The sequence below is a fragment of the Oryctolagus cuniculus genome, chromosome 16, assembly GCF_051225735.1.
Source record: "Oryctolagus cuniculus isolate XC-2025 breed Fujian yellow rabbit chromosome 16, ASM5122573v1, whole genome shotgun sequence".
In the NCBI taxonomy this organism is placed as follows: Eukaryota; Metazoa; Chordata; class Mammalia; order Lagomorpha; family Leporidae; genus Oryctolagus; species Oryctolagus cuniculus.
Genome location: NC_142882.1, coordinates 1,002,511 through 1,019,329, shown reverse-complemented (window position 1 = coordinate 1,019,329; position 16,819 = coordinate 1,002,511). Strand labels below are relative to the sequence as shown.

At 74.6% G+C, this 16,819-nt stretch overlaps 3 protein-coding genes across 13 annotated transcripts in view; 2 read left to right on the top strand and 1 right to left on the bottom strand.

Annotated features, from left to right (window-relative positions):
• The window catches only part of AP3D1 (adaptor related protein complex 3 subunit delta 1), a 33,623-nt gene extending 30,336 nt beyond the window's left edge, over positions 1-3,287 (top strand). For all 4 annotated transcript variants that reach the window (XM_089315255.1, XM_089315253.1, XM_089315256.1 and 1 more), the window contains exons 30-32: positions 389-510; positions 1,014-1,093; positions 2,463-3,287. In XM_089315255.1, coding sequence (XP_089171381.1) covers positions 389-510; positions 1,014-1,093; positions 2,463-2,558 — 298 coding nt within the window. In that variant the 3' untranslated portion in view covers positions 2,559-3,287. The remainder of the gene's footprint in view (positions 1-388; positions 511-1,013; positions 1,094-2,462) is intronic.
• A 598-nt stretch (positions 3,288-3,885) lies between these two features.
• IZUMO4 (IZUMO family member 4) lies at positions 3,886-5,961 on the bottom strand. Of its 2 annotated transcripts, XM_070058544.2 has the most exons (10): positions 5,711-5,961; positions 5,554-5,634; positions 5,396-5,467; positions 5,262-5,288; positions 5,121-5,196; positions 4,986-5,033; positions 4,887-4,901; positions 4,690-4,707; positions 4,206-4,220; positions 3,886-4,114 (listed from the first exon to the last, which is right to left on the bottom strand). In XM_070058544.2, exons 1-10 carry the CDS (start codon positions 5,922-5,924, stop codon positions 4,024-4,026), a joined length of 657 nt encoding a protein of 218 aa, XP_069914645.2. In that variant the 5' UTR covers positions 5,925-5,961; the 3' UTR covers positions 3,886-4,023. The 2 variants fall into 2 exon arrangements, with proteins under 2 accessions (XP_069914645.2, XP_089171386.1); XM_089315260.1 differs by lacking the exon at positions 4,690-4,707 and having other exon boundaries at positions 3,887-4,114; positions 4,206-4,280.
• Positions 5,962-6,328: 367 nt separating this feature from the next.
• On the top strand, positions 6,329-15,333 carry MOB3A (MOB kinase activator 3A). Of its 7 annotated transcripts, none has more exons than XM_089315257.1 (5): positions 6,329-6,448; positions 10,030-10,096; positions 12,832-13,273; positions 14,054-14,227; positions 14,892-15,333. In XM_089315257.1, the coding sequence occupies exons 3-5, from the start codon at positions 12,853-12,855 to the stop codon at positions 15,068-15,070; spliced, it is 774 nt and encodes a 257-aa protein (XP_089171383.1). In that variant the 5' UTR covers positions 6,329-6,448; positions 10,030-10,096; positions 12,832-12,852; the 3' UTR covers positions 15,071-15,333. The 7 variants fall into 7 exon arrangements, with proteins under 7 accessions (XP_089171383.1, XP_051686642.3, XP_089171385.1 ...); XM_051830682.3 differs by having other exon boundaries at positions 6,334-6,448; positions 14,025-14,227; XM_089315259.1 differs by having other exon boundaries at positions 6,382-6,448; positions 10,030-10,118.
• Positions 15,334-16,819: the final 1,486 nt, after the last annotated feature.

Genomic DNA, 16,819 nt, shown 5'->3' with positions numbered 1-16,819 from the left:
GCCGCCTGCCCCGGGCGTGGGCAGAGGCCGGACTCGCGGTGGGCGTGGCCCCACAGCGGCCACCCCGTCTCCGTTCCGGGCACCGCCGCTGTGGGGCCGTCCCTGGGCTGTGGCGGCGCGGTCCCAGCTGTCCCACAGCCGTCCCGATGGGCGTGCTGGTCTCAGCAGCCTTCACCCCTGCAGGCGGCTCCCCAGAGGTGGGGGGGGGACGGGCGTCAGACTCCCACGGGGCGCTGGGCGTTAGGCCTTCCGCGTGAGGGGCCCAGTCAGCGTCTCCCAGCCCCACCCAGGAGGGCCCCCTGCACCCCGGCGGGGTGTCCCAGCCGCCTCGAGGCTGCAGTCCGGCGCCTGTGCCCACCTCCGGCCCTGCCTGTCCTTGTCCTCCCAGCGACGCCTTCGCCAAGTTGCTGGAGTCTGGGGACCTGAGTGTGAGCTCCATCAAGGTGGACGGCATCAGCATGTCCTTCCAGAACCTGCTGGCAAAGATCTGCTTTCACCACCATTTCTCGGGTAGGGGTGGACGCCGCCCCAGGGCGGGCCTCACGCCCCCACAGCCCCCGGCCGGCCGGCCACGCGCTCGGGCCCCCGCGTCCACTCGAGCCTCTGCCCTGCCCCAGCGCCTCCTGTTCCTGCTGGGCCCTCGGAGCCATGCTGAGGGCGGCCCCCGAGGAGGGGCCTGCGTGGGTGCTGCCCTGGGAGGCCCCGAGGACACGCTCTGCGCGGGAGACACTGCCCTGGGAGGCCCCGGGGGGGCACACTCTGCGTGGGAGACACTGCCCCCGAGGAGGGCCCTGCGTGGGTGCTGCCCTGGGAGGCCCCCGAGGAGGGGCCCTGCGTGGGTGCTGCCCTGGGAGGTCCCGAGGAGGGCCCTGCGTGGGTGCTGCCCTGGGAGGCCCCGGGGACACGGTCTGCGTGGGAGACACGCTCTGCGTGGGGGACACTGCCGGGGGACACGCCCTGCCCAGCAGGTGCCGCCGTGGGAGCGCGTGGCTCAGGCGCCCGCTCTGTTGCAGTGGTGGAGAGGGTGGACTCCTGCGCCTCCATGTACAGCCGCTCCATCCAGGGCCACCACGTCTGCCTGCTGGTGAAGAAGGTGAGCCTGGAGCTGTCACTGTGTGTGGACGGCAGTGTGGCGGGCGGGGAGAGGCCCCTGTGCGAGTGCCCGCAGCGGCCCGGCCTGGCCACCTGAGGCCCAGAGCTGGGACTGCAGCCCCTCCCTCCCCCATGCACGAGGAGGGGGCCGGATTGGAAGCGCAGCCGGGACTGAGCCAGCACTGAGTGGGTGCGGCGGGCCGGGTGCTGCCCCCCACCCCCTGCCGTCAGCCGTGGCCCTGCGGTGGGCCCGTGAGCCATCACGGCAGCGGCTGTGTCCTCCCTCAGGTGCCGAGGGGACTCGGCCTCCGCGTCTCCCCGTCTCTCCCCGTCTCTCCCCGTCTGTGTCCCCCTGTCTCCCCGTCCATCTGTGTCTCCCTGTGTCCCCCTGTCTCCCCCCATCTCCCCCCGTCCGTCCGTGTCTCCCCGTCTGTGTCTCCCTGTGTCTCCCCGTGTCTCCCTGTCTCTCCCCGTCCGTCTGTGTCTCCCTGTCTCCCCGTCCATCTGTGTCTCCCTGTGTCCCCCTGTCTCCCCCCATCTCCCCGTCTCTGTCTCTCCCGTCTCCCCCTGTCTCTCCGTGTCTCCCCGTCTCCGCGGTGCGGGCAGGGCGTCGCCAGCCTCTTCCTGGAGGTGCCTCAGGCAGCCCTGCCTGGGAGCTGGCGAGGTTGGCCAGCCTGCCTCCGGCCGCCATCGGACCCTGGGGCTGGCTCAGGCTGCAGCTCCCAGCTGCCTCCGAGGGCCGTGGCCGCCTGTCCTGCCCTGGAGGGCCGTTCGTGTGCCCTGCTGTGTGGGGTCAGAGCCAGCCCCGCCGGGCGCCTCTCCCAGACTCCTGGGCTCCTCACGGCCTCCAGAGGTGGGAGGGCGGCAGGAGGGACAGTGACCTTAGTGACCTTGGTGCCCTTGGTGCCCTTGGTGCCGGTGCAGCGCCCTACCAGGGGGGCTTCGTCCCAGCCCTGCCGCGGCCACGCCCCTGCCGCCCTGGTGGTCTCCGTTCTTATTCGCAACGGGCTCGCTCCCAGTCCCACAGCGCCCGGGCCTGGTGCGGCCTTGCTGCAGAGCGGCAGGGCCCCGGCGCCCACGCCGTCCCCGCCGTCCCCCGGGCCCTCGCCAGCGGGCAGCGGAGCGGAGAGCGGCAGACTCGGCCAGGAGCTCGGGGACCGCGGCCGCGCTCGGTCCCAGAGCGCTGAAAACCGGTCAGCGGTGGGCTTTGGGCTTGTCCTTCCCAAGGACTGACTGGTGTCGAGTCAGGCGCCCACCCCGGTCCCCGCCCAGCCGGCACTGGGCGGGCTGAAGCGGGCTTGTCCGGCCCCAGGTGGCGGCGGGGCCCACACACTGGCCGGCGCTGACAGCCCGCCCTCCCTCCCTCCCAGGGCGAGCGCTCCGTGTCCGTGGACGGGAAGTGCAGCGACGCGGCCATGCTGGGCAGCCTGCTGGACGAGCTCAAGGGGACGCTGGCCCAGTGCTGAGCCGCCGGCACATTGAACCGCACCACTGTCCACTGTGCAGACGTCCGGGCCTGTGGCGTGGGTTTATTCGTCCTCTGACTCTGTCCGCCCTCACCCAGTCCCAGACCAGCAGGCGGCGGCCCCGACGCGGGGGCTGCCCTCGGCCGCGGGGACCCCCGGGCCAGGGCCTGGCGGGCAGCAGGGCGGGTGCTGGGCGGGCGGGCGTGGCGCCCACCCCCTGCCCTGGGGGCCGTCGGCTGCTCGCGCCCCAGACACCCCACGAGTGGCGGGGCGGTGCGGGAGGCACAGGGAGGCCGGCTGCCCCCGGGACCCGCGGTGGGAACGGTTGTGGCCGCCGGGCCAGGGGATGGGACCTTTGGCGCCACCGCCTTGTTCAGGGGGAGTCTGTCCAGCTGGGCTCGCTCGGGGGTGACGGGCGTCACTGTCTGTCCCTGCGTCGCACCACAGCTGGGAGGCCCCCGTGGGCGCCCCGACGGTGCAGGGCCAGCACCCTGGGTGCGCTCGCTGCCCGCGCCGCCGCGGTGGCGCCCCGGGGCTGGCCATCCCCGGGCACGGCGGGGGGACCGGGCCTCCTCGCGGACGGCCTCGTGACGCTGCACCCCCCTCGATGTCACTTTAGCATGTAGAGTAACTAGCACAGCCGGCGCCTGACCCCAGGACGCCCGAGGCCACGGGCCCGCCCGCCGCTGTCGCGCCCTGTGTCAGATGATCAATAAAGTTGCAAATGGAGCCTGGCGTGCCGCCTGCTAGTGCCAGGACCCCGCCCCGCCCCCGGTCCCCACAGGGCCCGTCACCCCCACCTTCCCAGGGGCTGTGGGACAGCCAGGAGAGCCGCGGGAGCCACCCACCCTGCCGGCTGGCTTCCGCCTACACGGGGTGGGGGTGGTCAGCTTGCCGTGACCCCAGCCAGCACGCGCCTGGTGTGACCACGCCCGCCATCCCGGGGGGGGGGGGGTCCCAGAGCAGCACCTGAGACGCGGCAGGAGCCGCGTGGAGCTGGGCGGCCGGCGGGCCCGGCAGCCGTGGGCAGGGCCGGCTCCCAGCCCGATGCGGTGCCACGCGTGGCTCTGACGTCGCTCGGAGGTTCCCCCACGTGTCCCACGTCACGGCTCGGCCCTCCCCGGGCCCCACCCCCAGGAAGCAGCGCCCGCCACACCGCGGGCACCGCCCACCAGGCCCAGGCTCGGGGACGGCACCCCCCCCCCCCCGCCTGGTGCTCACGTGGGCTCTGCTGGGGCCGTGGGGACCCGGGGCCTGCAGGTGTGGCTCCGGACCTGCCTGGGGCCCGCCTCCCCCGCGCCCCTGCGGGACAAGAACCGCTCCCAGATGAGAAACAGGGCTTTAATGTCCCCAGGCAGCTCTGGGAGCCCGCCCAGGAGCCCCCGCTATGTACAGACCCACCCCTCCCCCAGGCCGGCACAGGCTGGGCTGCGCAGGGGCCGGGCGGGTCCGCGGGGCCCGGCCGTCAGTGCTGGGTCAGGCACTTGGAGGCGTTCTCCAGGGTCAGGTTGGCCAGCTGCTGGGGCTCCAGGCACGGGAGGCTCGGTGACACCAGGCTGCGGGGGCCAGGCGCCCTCAGCCCAGCCTGAGGACCACCCGGCTGGGCCCGCCCCTCCCCGGCTGTGCAGCCTCCCCCCCGGCACTCACAAGGCTGGGGTGGTTCTGGGGGTCCCGGGCCAGCAGGAGTTGGTGGTGCATGGGCGGTGGATGAGGAAGTGGCGTCTGGTGCGTCCCAGGTGCAGACCTGCCTTCCCTGCCCGATGCCCCAGACCGCGGCCACCCCCACCTGCCTTCCCGTCCCCAAGGACCCCGCCCTGCACGCACCCACTGCCCGCCCGGGCCCCGCCTTCCCTGCCCCCCCCACCGGCCACGCCAGCCCGGGCCCCGCCTTCCCTGCCCCTCCCCCGGCCTCCAACCCAGGCCCTGCCTTCCCTGCCCCCCCCTCCAACCCAGGCTCCGCCTTCCCTGCCAGACACCATCCTCGGGTATAGGGGGACGCCCCCCGCCTTCCCTGCCCCCCCCCGCCGCGCCAGCCCGGGCCCCGCCTTCCCTGCCCCCCCCCTCCAACCCAGGCCCCGCCTTCCCTGCCCCCCACCCGCCGCCGCGCCAGCCCGGGCCCCCCCCACCGTACCTCGTGTTTATATCCTGGCTGAAAGAGCACGGGGCCCAGGTCAGACCGCAGGCTCGGGCCGAGGCTGTCCCTCCGTGGCCCTTGGGCTGGCCGCTGGGGCTCTGCCCACACCGCAGGGCCCCTCCAGCCAGGCCCTCCTGCCCCCACGGTGCCCGGGGGCCTGGAACTCACCGCCGTGGGCCGGGGAGGGGACTTACTTGTGCCAGTTACTTCTACAACAGCAGGTGCGGGGTCAGGGCGGCCGAGTGGCCCGGCCGCTGCCCCCTCCCCGAGTCCGCCCCAGAGCCCCGACTCACATGTAGGCAAGGAGGCCCTTCACCGCCGTCTCCCACTGCGCCGAGGACCTGAGGGGACAGCGGGCTGGGAGGGAGGCGGCCTGGCCCCGAGGCCCCCGCGCGCCCCCCGCCCGCGTGGGCGGACCCGAGCCCTACTCGCAGTTGTAGCCGAAGCAGACGACGTGCGAGTCGGTGCAGTTGCCGCAGGAGAGCGTCTCGTACTGGAAGATGCCTGCAAGGCGCGCGGCTGTAGGTGCCGGCGGCCCTGGCTCCCGCCGCCCCGCCCGCCTCACTCACCACAGTGGCGCTGACAGTCGATGCGGCCTGCGGGGGGGGGGGGCGGGAGCAACGCGTGTCCACGGGGACGCCCCGCAGACCCTGCGCCGGGCACCACGGGCCCCCCCGGGCGCCGCCCGCCTCCCTGTGCTCACTCTCGATGATGGCGTTCTGCAGCAGGTGCACCTGTTCCCGGAAGATGGCCCGCAGCTCGCTGGGGAAATACCCTGCAGGGTCGGGCGCGCGGGAGGAGGGCGGTCAGGCCCGGCGGCGGGCGGCCCCCGGCCCCCGGCCCCCGGAGCCCGCCCCTTACCCGGGAAGTACATCTTCCCCTGGTACAGCTGATCCATCCTCTGGTACACCGCTGTCGCCACTTGGTCCAGCTTCGCCCGGGCTGCAGCGAGAGGGCCGGCGGTGAGCGGCCCGGCGGCGCGGGGCGTGCCCAGCCGGCGCCGGGCGCGGACACTCACTGATCTCGGCGGGGATGGCCAGGTGCAGCTCCTTCATCGTGTCCCGGCTCCAGTCGGTGAGCAGCGCGCCCGACACGGGGATGTCGCCCACCCACCAGGACTTGAGGTTCACGTGGTTGCGGTAGAAGGAGAACTTCTCCGAGAAGTTCCCGTGGCAGTGCAGGCAGCCGCCGGCCAGCGCCACGGTCATGCCCAGGCACAGCAACAAGGCCATGGCCCGCCCCCGCCCGCCGCCGGCCAACCAACGGCGGCGCCCGCGCCACGCCCCCCGGCGCGCACCAACCAACGGCGCCGGCTCGGGCCCGAGGCCGCGCCCCGCCCCGCCCCCCGCTCGGGTCCCGTCGGGGCTCCACGACAACCGACCACGCCCGCGCTTTCTCCAGGCCCCGCCCCCACGCAGACAGAGCCCCACCCACACCGGGGGCCCGCCCCACGGCGGCGCAAGCCCCGCCCACGGGCCGCCTCGGTTGCTAGGCAACGGCGCGCGGCGTCCTGTCCGTCTCGGGGCGTCCGGCCTCGCGGGGCTGCGTTCCGGGGGGCGTGGACCGCGCGCCTCTGCCGGCCCAGGCCGCCTTCGCGACGCTGCGGGCCCTTTAAGAAAAGTAGGTCCGGCTTCGCGGGTGCGGCCGGGGCGGGGCTTGTGGCAGGCGTGTCCCTCCGCGGTGACGGCCGGGGACGCAGGCGCGGCGGAAGGCGGGAGCGGCCGGGAGCGCGGGAGCGCGGGAGCGCGGGGCTCAGGTGGGTCCGCGCGGCTGAGGGGGTCCGCGGGGCTCAGGTGGGTCGCGGGGCTGAGGCGGGACCCCAGGGCGCTCGGGGCCGAAGGCGGGCGGCGGGCAGGTGGCCGGCGTGGACCGGCTGGGGAGCGCATCCGCCCCTCCGGGTCCCCCGCCGCTCTGCGCCCCGCGGGTTGGTTAAGCCCCTCCCCGCTCCCAGGCCCCCGCCCCCCGCCCACGCGGGTCCGTGCACGGGCGCAGCGGGTCGGAGGGAGCGGGCGGTGGGCGCGGTGGGCGCGCGCGGGCCGGGTGGGCCGGGTGCTGCCTCCCGGAGCCCCGGCGCCCGCGGGGCTGCACTTCCTCTCCGGCCTCCGAGGGCCTGCGCCTGCAGCCGCGGGGTCTGGGGGCTGAGGGAGGCCCGGGTGCAGCCCCCCGAGTCCCCCCCCCAGCAGACCCCCGGGCCGCCCCCCCAGCTGCCCCCCCGGGCCGCCCCCACCCCAGCAGCCCCCCCCAGCAGCCCCCCGGGCCGCCCCCCCAGCAGCCCTCCTGGGCCGCCCCCCCCAGCAGCCCCCCGGGCCGCCCCCCCAGCAGCACCCCTGGGCCGCCCCCCCAGCAGACCCCCGGGCCGCCCCCCCAGCAGACCCCCGGGCCGCCCCCCCAGCAGCCCCCCGGGCCGCCCCCCCAGCAGACCCCCCCCCCGCCATCCCAGGTTGCTGGGGTCTGTGTCTCTGGTCCCTGTCTGTGTCCCCGCCCCTGTCTCTGGTCCCTGTGTGTGTGTGTGTCTGTGTCCCCGCCCGTGTCCCTGGTCCCTGTCTGTGTCCCCGCCCGTGTCCCTGGTCCCTGTCTGTGTCTCCGTCCCTGTTCCTGGTCCCTGTCTGTGTCCCCGCCCGTGTCCCTGGTCCCCGTCCATGTCTCTGGTCCCTGTCCCTGGTCCCTGTCTGTGTCCCCGCCCGTGTCCCTGGTCCCTGTCTGTGTCCCCGCCCGTGTCCCTGGTCCCTGTCTGTGTCCCCGCCCGTGTCCCTGGTCCCTGTCTGTGTCCCTGCCTGTGTCCCTGGTCCCTGTCTGTGTCCCTGCCCGTGTCCCTGGTCCCTGTCTGTGTCCCCGCCCGTGTCCCTGGTCCCTGTCTGTGTCCCCGTCCCTGTCCCTGGTCCCCGTCCATGTCTCTGGTCCCTGTCCCTGGTCCCTGTCTGTGTCCCCGCCCGTGTCCCTGGTCCCTGTCTGTGTCCCCGCCCGTGTCCCTGGTCCCTGTCTGTGTCCCCGCCCGTGTCTCTGTGTCTGTCCCTGTCTGTGTCCCCGCCCGTGTCCCTGGTCCCTGTCTGTGTCCCCGCCCGTGTCCCTGTGTCCCTGTCTGTGTCCCCGCCCGTGTCCCTGTGTCCCTGGTCCCTGTCTGTGTCCCCGCCCGTGTCCCTGGTCCCTGTCTGTGTCCCTGTCTCTGGTCCCTGTCCCTGTGTCTGTGTCCCCGCCCGGGCTCCCGCCGCTCTCTGGGGCTGGGAGGGGAGGTGCTGGGCCCGGGAGCCGTGGACGTGGGTGACGTGGGCGTCGTGGGCGTCGTGGGTGTCCTGAGGCGGCTGGCTCCCAGGTGGCCGCGGGGCCTGGGCCTCGGTGGGTTTCCCGTCTGCGGGTTCCTCAGGGCTGACCCCCCCGCCAGCGGCCGCGTGGGGTGGGGCCGGGGAGCCCCCAGGCTGGCGGGCAGGGCAGGGGCTTTCCTGGGGGAGTCCTGTGCGTCCCGGCCGGGCTCAGTTCCTGTCCCCGCGGAGCCGGGGGGTCCCCACTTCCTCCTTCCTTGTCAGGTTAGAGGGAGGCACACGAGCTCCTCTCCCCGGTCCCCCGGGACCCCCGCGGCCGGACCCCAGGGCTGGGCTGTGCGGCTCGGGGCCCCCACCCTCGCTCTTAGAGATTTGAGATGCGGTTACAGAGGGAGGGAGGGAGGGGGAGAGAGAGGGCGAGAGGGAGGGAGAGAGAGAGGGAGGGAGGGAGAGGGAGGGGGAGGGAGGGAGAGAGAGAGAGAGAGAGAGAGGTCCTCCACCCGCTGGGTCACTCCCCAGATGGCCGCAGCGGCCAGGGCTGGGTCGATCAGGAGCCAGGAGCTCCGTGTGGGTCTCCCACGCGGGTGCAGGGCCCAGCACTGGGCCGTCCTCCACTGCTCTCCCAGGCCACAGCAGGGAGCTGGGTTGGAAGTGGAGCAGCCGGGACTTGAACCGGCGCCCATGTGGGAAGCCGGCTACGCCCCGGTGCGCCCCCGTCCCCGGTTTAGGACGGAGAAATGGGCACCGCGGCTGGTTGTTGCTGCTTGTGACGTCCAGTTTCATCCACTGCACGGCCCTCGGGGGTGGGGGCCTGGGCACTGCGGAGTGGACACGGGAGCCAGGCTGCGCCCGGCGTCCCCCCCAGTGACGTGGGGGTGGGAGGGGGTGGGCGCGGCCCCCGCTCAGCCCCTGCACCTTCCTACCTCCAGGCAGAAGCGGGAGCAGGGCGGGTGTCACGCGAGGGCTCCGTCCCCCGGGGCGGGTGGGAGCGCCCAGCGGAGCCCGGCCCGGGGACAGGACCTGGCCGGGCAGCTGGTGAGGGGCCGCCCTGAGCCGACACAGGGCTCCCCCTCGGGCAGCTCCCACCCCAGGGGGCACCAGGCCCTGTCTGGGGGCATCTGTGGTGGCCACGACTCCCTCGGGGGTGCTGCCGGCCCAGGGTGTGGAGAGGAGCCCCGGCTCGCCGTCTTGGGGCAGTGCAGGCGTCACTCAACCCGGGGCCGGGGTCGGCAGGGGCCGGGGTCAGCAGGGGCTGGGGTCAGCAGGGGCCGGGGGTCAGCAGGGGTCGGGGCCGGGGTCAGCGTGGGGGCCGGCGTCAGCAGGGGCCGGGGCCAGGGTCAGCGTGGGGGCTGGGGTCAGCAGGGGCTTGGGTCAGCAGGGGCTGGGGTCAGCAGGGGCCGGGGGTCAGCCGGGGCCGGGGTCAGCGGGGGCCGGGGTCGGCGGGGTCAGCAGGGGCCGGGGCCGGGGCCAGGGTCAGCAGGGGCCGGGGTCAGCAGGGGCTGGGGTCGGCGGGGGCTGGGGCCGGGGTCAATGTGGGGGCCGGGGTCAGCAGGGGCCGGGGCCGGGGTCAGTAGGGGCTGGGGCCAGGGTCAGCGTGGGGGTCGGGGTCAGCAGGGGTCAGGGTCAGCTGGGGCCGGGGTCAGCGTGGGGGCCGGGGTCAGCGTGGGGGCCGGGGCCGGGGCCGGGGTCAGCAGGGCCGGGGTCAGCCGGGGTTGGCGTGGGCCGGGGTCAGCATGGGGGCCGGGGCTGGGGTCAGCATGGGCTGGGGTCAGTGTGGGGGCCGGGGCTGGGGTCAGCAGGGGTCAGCCAGGGCCAGGGTCTCCGCTCCCGTGGGGCTGCCGTGAAGCCCGCCTTCTGCCGGTTCCACAGCCCGGGCCGCTCAGGGTGGGGGCTGGCGCCCAGGGGCTGTGGCCGTGGGAGCCCGGGGCGTGGCCCTCGGCCGTGGCAGGATGTGGCAGGCGCCGGAAGGAAGTGGGCGCCGGGCCGGGCGGGCGGCGCGGCCGGGAGGAACTGTGCCGAGCTTCCCGAGGGGCGGGGGTCTGTCGGGGGAGTTCGTCAGCTTGTCTGTCCTTGCTTCTAGAAGTTTCCACGCACCTGTGAGGAACCCAGCAGGAGCCAGCCGGGAGAGGAGTCCGAACCCCACGACGGTAACCGGGCCTCGGGGCGCAGGTGGGGAGGCGGCGGGGGCCCCACAGCAGGCGGCCGCGCCTGCCCGGTGCTGTGTGTGTGAGGACGAGCCCAGGAGGACCGCGGGCCCGGGCCCGGCCTGCGTGCTGTCCCTCACACCGGCCACACGGCCGCGCAGGCCCCTCCCCTGGCCTGGCCGGGTGAGGTCATCGCGGGGGCAGCCCCCAGACCACCCTGGAAAGGCCCGGAGTGTGGGGGGGGCGGCCTGCGCTGCTTGCCCCGTGGGAGTGTTTGCAGCTGGGCCGGCCCCCAGAAGTGAGGGGGGCCGCGTGTGCGCGGGGCCCACCCCGGCGAGGGCGTGGGGGCCGGGCGTGAGGGCCCTGCTCGGCCCGGCCCCAGTCAGGCACACCCCAGGAGGGGCCGGGGTGCGGGGGCAGGGCGCAGGATGGTGGCAGCCACCACCCCTGCAGGGCCAGGTCCCGCGCCCTCTCCGTCCCCTCTCTGCCCACGGCGGAGCCCAGAGGGGCCATTGTGGGCGGGGCAGGGTCTCACCCAGGTGCCGCCCCCTCTGATCTGTCAGCTGCTTGACAGACAGAGAACTCCCGCCCCCAGATGCCCAGGGCTGTGACCGGGAGAGGCCGGAGCCAGGACCCCCACAGGGCAGCACCTGGGTGTGGGGGGCCCCACAGGGCGGCACCTGGGCGTGGGGGACCCCCACAGGGCGGCACCTGGGCCTGGGGGACCCGAGCCGGAGCCAGGACCCCCACAGGGCGGCACCTGGGCGTGGGGGGCCCCACAGGGCGGCACCTGGGCCTGGGGGACCCGAGCCGGAGCCAGGACCCCCACAGGGCGGCACCTGGGCGTGGGGGGCCCCACAGGGCGGCACCTGGGCGTGGGGGACCCGAGCCGGAGCCAGGACCCCCACAGGGCGGCACCTGGGCGTGGGGGGGCCCAGCAGGGCTGGGGTCCAGGCGTTGAGCTGCGTGCTAACCGCCAGGCTAGACACCGTCACCTCTGTTCCCATCAGCGGTCTCCAGCCCGCCCCGTCTCTGGGGGCCACAAGTCCCTCCTGTGGGCGTCTCGGTGGAGCCCCCACGGCGCGGCTGTCCCCCCTCCGGGGCTTCTCCAGGCCCTGGCCTCGGAGCCGCCACCTGCAGTGCCCGCGGTGCTGCCCGGGCCTGGGCGCAGGGACCGTGCGTGGCCCCGTGCCAGGTGCGCGACGGCGGCGTGGGCCACGCAGACGCACCCTCGCCCTGCGCGGAGGTCCGGGTGTGGCAGGGCTGTCCCTCCCGGAGGCTCCTGGGAGATCCCCGCCCCGCCTTTGCCAGCTGTGGACGCTCGCGGCCCCAGACTCTGCCCCTCTGGCTCCTCCCAGGAGGGCCTGGAGACACCAGCGCCTCTCTCGGGTCCAGCCCCTGCACCCCATTGACGCCGGACCCCCGGTACTGTCGATGTTGGGGGCCGGGCCATTCCCCGAGGGGACCGCTCCGTCCACCGCGGGCTGTGAGCATGGGAGAGGGCATGGGGGCCCCACACCCACCCCGCGTGGCCACAGCTGCCGCCTTGGCCCAGCTCCGCCCTAGCGCCAGCCCGCTGGCCCCTCGCGGGGGGCGCCCGGCCCCCTGGCCATATGTGGTCTGGGTGGGCGCTGCCCCTCCTGCCTCCCCTCCCCCTCCCCCACTTCCCCTCTGGCACTTCCTCTTCTGAGGCCCCCACAGGTCCACGCTCCCTGGAGGTCTGTCTGGGGGCCACCTGCCGTCCTTCCTGCTGGGTCGCAGGGGTGGGCGTTTCAGTGGCTGGGGGGGGCGAGCAGGGCTGGACGTGGGTGGGCACCTGGGGGACGCGCAGGACCCGGCCGGGGGTGTGTGGGTGGCGTCCGTCACGGGCCGGGCCGGAAGCGGAGGCTTTGCCGCAGGTGTGGGGAAGTGAAGGTGGGGGCGCCGGGGGCACAGGACAGACACCAGAGTGCCCTCCTGAGCCGGCTCTGCCCGGAGGGTGTGGGCAGCACTGGCTCCCGGCCCCGGCTCGGGGGGCGGCCAGCAGGGCCTGGGCTGCAGCGCCCTGTCGCCCCTCCCGGGGACCAGGGCCCACCCTGCAGACCCCCCTGACCCCGAGACGCCCTGTCCACGTCAGGGTGAGGGCAAGGGCCTCCCACAGGCACCCGTGAGCGTCCCGCCTGCTGTCACTCCCCAGATGGCCACAGGAGCCAGGGCTGGGCCGGCCAGGAGCTCCGTGGGGGTCTCCCACGCGGGGGCAGGGCCCTGGGCCGTCCTCCCCTGCCCCCCCAGGCACAGCAGAGCTGGCTCAGAGGTGGAGCAGCCGGGACTCAGCCCGTGCCCGTATGGCGTGCCGGTGCCGTAAGCGGAGGCTTAGCCTGTACCCCGGCACCGGCCCCTCAAATACATTTTCTTGAAAGCCCCGGCCAGCACCCCAAATCCACCCCTGTGCTTGTGGGCCTGACGTCCCGACAGCCCCGGCCGCCCGGTCTGCACCGCTGGTCTCTCTGTGTCCCGGGTCCTCACTGCCCCCCCCCCCCGTCCCAGGTCATACCCGGGTCCTCACCTCCCTCCCCCCCACCCCACCCCCGTCCCAGGTCTGGCCCGGGTCCTCACCCCCCCCCCTCTTCCCAGGACTGGCCCGGGTCCTCACTGCCCACCCCTCATGTCCCAGGTCAGGCCCGGTCCTCACTGCCCCCCCCCCCGTGTCCCAGGTCCGCGGGCCGCGTCCTCACCTCCCCCCCCCGTCCCCCCCCCAGGTCCGCGGGCCGGCGGCCGCCATGTCCAGCCCCTTCCTGAAGCAGGTCTTCGGCAAGGACAAGACCTTCCGCCCCAAGCGCAAGTTCGAGCCGGGCACGCAGCGCTTCGAGCTGCACAAGCGCGCGCAGGCGTCGCTGAACGCGGGGCTGGACCTGCGGCTGGCCGTGAAGCTGCCGCCCGGCGAGGACCTGCACGACTGGGTGGCCGTGCACGTGGTGGACTTCTTCAACCGCGTCAACCTGGTCTACGGCACGGTGAGCGACGGCTGCACCGAGCAGTCGTGCCCCGTCATGTCGGGCGGGCCCAGGTTCGAGTACCGCTGGCAGGACGAGCAGCGCTTCCGCAAGCCCACGGCGCTGTCGGCCCCGCGCTACGTGGGCCTGCTCATGGACTGGATCGAGGCGCAGATCAACGACGAGGAGCTGTTCCCCACGAGCGTGGGTGAGCGGTGGGCGGCGGGGCGGGGCCGGACAGGGGGCGGGGCCTGGTCAAGGGCGGGGAGAGAGAGGCCTGGCCAGGGGAGGGGAGGGGCCGTGGAGAGGCGGAGGCAGGCAGTGGAGGGGGCAGAGAGTGGAGAGAGAAGGGCCTGGTCAAGGGAGGGGCGGGGCCGGGCAGGGGGCGCGGCCTGGTCAAGGGAGGGGCGGGGCCTGGTCAAGGGAGGGGCCGGGCAGGGGGCGCGGCCTGGTCAAGGGAGGAGCGGAGCAGAGGGCGGGGCCTGGTCAAGGGAGGGGCGGGGCGGGCAGGGGGCGCGGCCTGGTCAAGGGAGGGGGCAGAGGATGGAGAGAGAGAGGCCTGGTCAAGGGAGGGGCGGGCAGGGGCGGGGCCTGGTCAAGGGGGAGTGAGGGCGGGGCCTGTGTAGGGAGGGGCGGAGCAGAGGGCGGGGAGAGAGAGGGGCGGGGCCTGGTCAAGGGAGGGCGGGGCCTGGCCAGGGAGGGGCGGGGCAGAAGGCGGGCCTGGTCAAGGGAGGGGCAGAGCAGAGGGCGGAGAGAGAGGCCTGGCCGGGGCGGGGCGAGGGCGGGGCCTGGCCAGGGAGGGGGCGGTGCAGAGGGCGGGCCTGGTGGAGGGAGGGCGGGGCGAGGGCGGGGCGGCAGGTGGGGAGAGTGCCTCCCCTGCCCCCGCGCGGCGCCGCACTGCCCTCACAGCGGTGGGGCCCCTCCCTGCCGGGGCGCCCCCTGAGCCGAGCCTCCCCCAGGCACGCCGTTCCCCAAGAACTTCCTGCAGGCCGTGCGGAAGATCCTGTCGCGCCTCTTCCGCGTGTTCGTGCACGTGTACATCCACCACTTCGACCGCATCGCGCACTTGGGCTCCGAGGCGCACGTCAACACCTGCTACAAGCACTTCTACTACTTCGTCACCGAGTTCGGCCTCATCGACACCAAGGAGCTGGAGCCGCTGGTGAGGGGGCGGGGTCACGGGGGGCGGGGTCACGGGGAGCTGGAGCCGCTGGTGAGGGGGCGGGGTCACGGGGAGGGGGCGGGGTCACGGGAGGTGGAGTCGCGGGGAGGCGGAGACCTGGGGAGGGGGAGTCACGGGGAGGCGGAGTCGTGGGGAGGCGGAGTCGCGGGGAGGGGGCGGTGCGGGAGGTGGAGACCTGGGGAGGCGGAGACCTGGGGAGGCGGGGTCACGGGAGGCGGAGTCGCGGGGAGGCGGAGTCACGGGGAGGAGTAGACCTGGGGAGCTGGAGCCGCTGGTGAGGCGCTGGCGGGGGCAGGGGGGCGGGGTCACGGGGAGGGGGCAGCGCGGGGAGGGGGCGGCGCGGGGAGGGGGCGGTGCGGGAGGCGGAGACCTGGGGAGGCGGGGTCACGGGGAGGCGGGGTCACGGGAGGCGGAGTCGCGGGGAGGTGGAGTCGTGGGGAGGGGAGACGCGGGGAGGCGGAGTCGGGAGCCGCCCCGCACTGGGCGGCCCCGCCCCCGTTAGCTCGGAGCGCCCGCACGGCCGGCTCCCACCTCCGCCAGCTCCGGAACCGCCGGCACGCTCGGGCCCGTCTGTCCTGCGCTGTCCCCGCCCGCGCCCGCCTGCCCCGGGCTCCCGCGTCTGAGCGCCCCTCGCTCTCCACAGAAAGAGATGACCGCGCGGATGTGCCACTGAGCCCGCCGAGCCCACCGTGGGAGGGAGGCCCCGACGTGGACGCCAGCGCCGGGCTCCGGCCGCGAGGACCGCTGCTCCCGGAGGTGCGACCGGACCCGGCTGCCTCAGCCAGCGTGTCCGCGGATTCCTGCAGCCCGCCCGCCGCGTGACGCCGGAGCCGGGGGGGCCCGCCCCCCAGGAAGTGCCGTGCCTGCTGTGGGCGCCCCCCAGGGACCCACCAAGTGCCATGCACACTGCCCCGTCCGCACCGCCCGCCCCAAGCCCGGCGCCTTCCGGGAACCGCGGGCTCAGCTCCCGGGACGCCGGCAGCGCGGGGCCGATGACCGGGTGTGCGTCGGGAGAGGGCCTGGGGCTGGGGCCGCCCCTGCCTCGCCCCCCCCCCCAGACATCAGAATAAACTGCCCTCCCCCGCTGTGGCTCCCGTGGTCTGCGCCTGCGCCGGCTGACCCCCCCCCCCCCCCGCACTTTCCCACACAGGCCCCGGGAGGGAGGGGCCCGGGCGGCGGTGTCTGTCCCCCCCCCCCCCCCCGCTCTGCCAAGTGGGATTTTTTAAAAGATTTATTTGTTTGTTTGTTTGTTTATTTATTTATCTGAAAGAGGGAGAGAGAGGGAAAGGTCCTCCATCCGCTGGGTCACTCCCCAGATGGCCGCAGCAGCCGGAGCTGCGCCAATCCGGAGCCAGGAGCTCCATCCGGGTCTCCCACGCAGGTGCAGGGCCCCAAGGACTGGGGCCATCGTCCACTGCTCTCCCAGGCCACAGCAGGGAGCTGGACCAGAAGTGGAGCAGCCGGGACTCGAACCTGCGTCCACGTGGGATGCAGGCAGTGCAGGCGGGGGCCCCGGCACTGGAGCCCGGGCTCCCCCATGTGGGCCGCCTCGCCCGGTGCTGTCACTGTGCCCCACGCCAGCCACGGGCAGCTGCGCCGTCCAGCGCTCCCAGCTCCACGGCCTTACAGGGACAGAATTTACCGTTTTTTTTTTTATTTTTTGGATGTGAAATGTGGGATTCGGGGGCGGCGCTGTGGCACGCAGCTTTAACCGCCTGCCGCGCCGGCATCCCACGTGGGCGCCCGCTCCACTTGGGGTCCGGCTACCCGCCGATGGCCTGGGAGGGCAGCGGAGGGCGGCCCGGTGCTCGGCCCGCGCACGGGGGAGGCCTGGGAGAAGCTCCCGGCCCCGGCGGCCACTCTTCTCTGCATCCTCTCTGCCTTTCAGATAATCTTTTAGAAATTACTAAGAAGAAACGGGCCGGAGGACAGCCTCGGGGGCGGTCGGCTCTGACCGGGGTGGCCCTGAGCGCAGCCCCCGCCGCCCACCTGGGCGCGGGTCCCCGCCACGCGCCGCCGTCCGCCAGTAGAGGGCGCAGCCGTGGGAAAGTGGCCAGGCGCCCAGCTCGTGGGCAGCAGAGGGAAGGGAGAGCCGGGTCCTCTGACCTCTAACCTCTGACCTTCTGCGGTGTTTGCTGCGGACGGAGCGCTCCCATCTGCGGCCTGCGGCCTGCGGCGGCGGGGGTCGGGGGGCTGTTGCCCAAGCCGGGAGCTGGGCGCTGCAGCCGGGACTCGCGGGGGCCCGACCACTCGGCCGCCGCTGCCTCCCGGGTCGACACCAGCAGAAGCCGGGGTCCGGGGCTGAGACCTGCTCCCCGCCAAGAAGCGGGTGGCGCGTGGAAAAGTACCCCCCCAGGCCGCTCGTGGCAGAGCTGTGCAGTGACCACACGGCCACTGGCCGGGGAGCTGGGCCGGCTCCGGGCCACACGGGAGGGGTCCCCACTGCAGCTCACACCCCCAGCCCCGCCTTCCCCCGATGGTGACACGGCCCGCGGGGTTACTGGGCGGGGCTGCCCTCAGCTCCCGTGGGAGCACCCACGCTGCGTCCCCACCCGCTCCCGCACACACCGA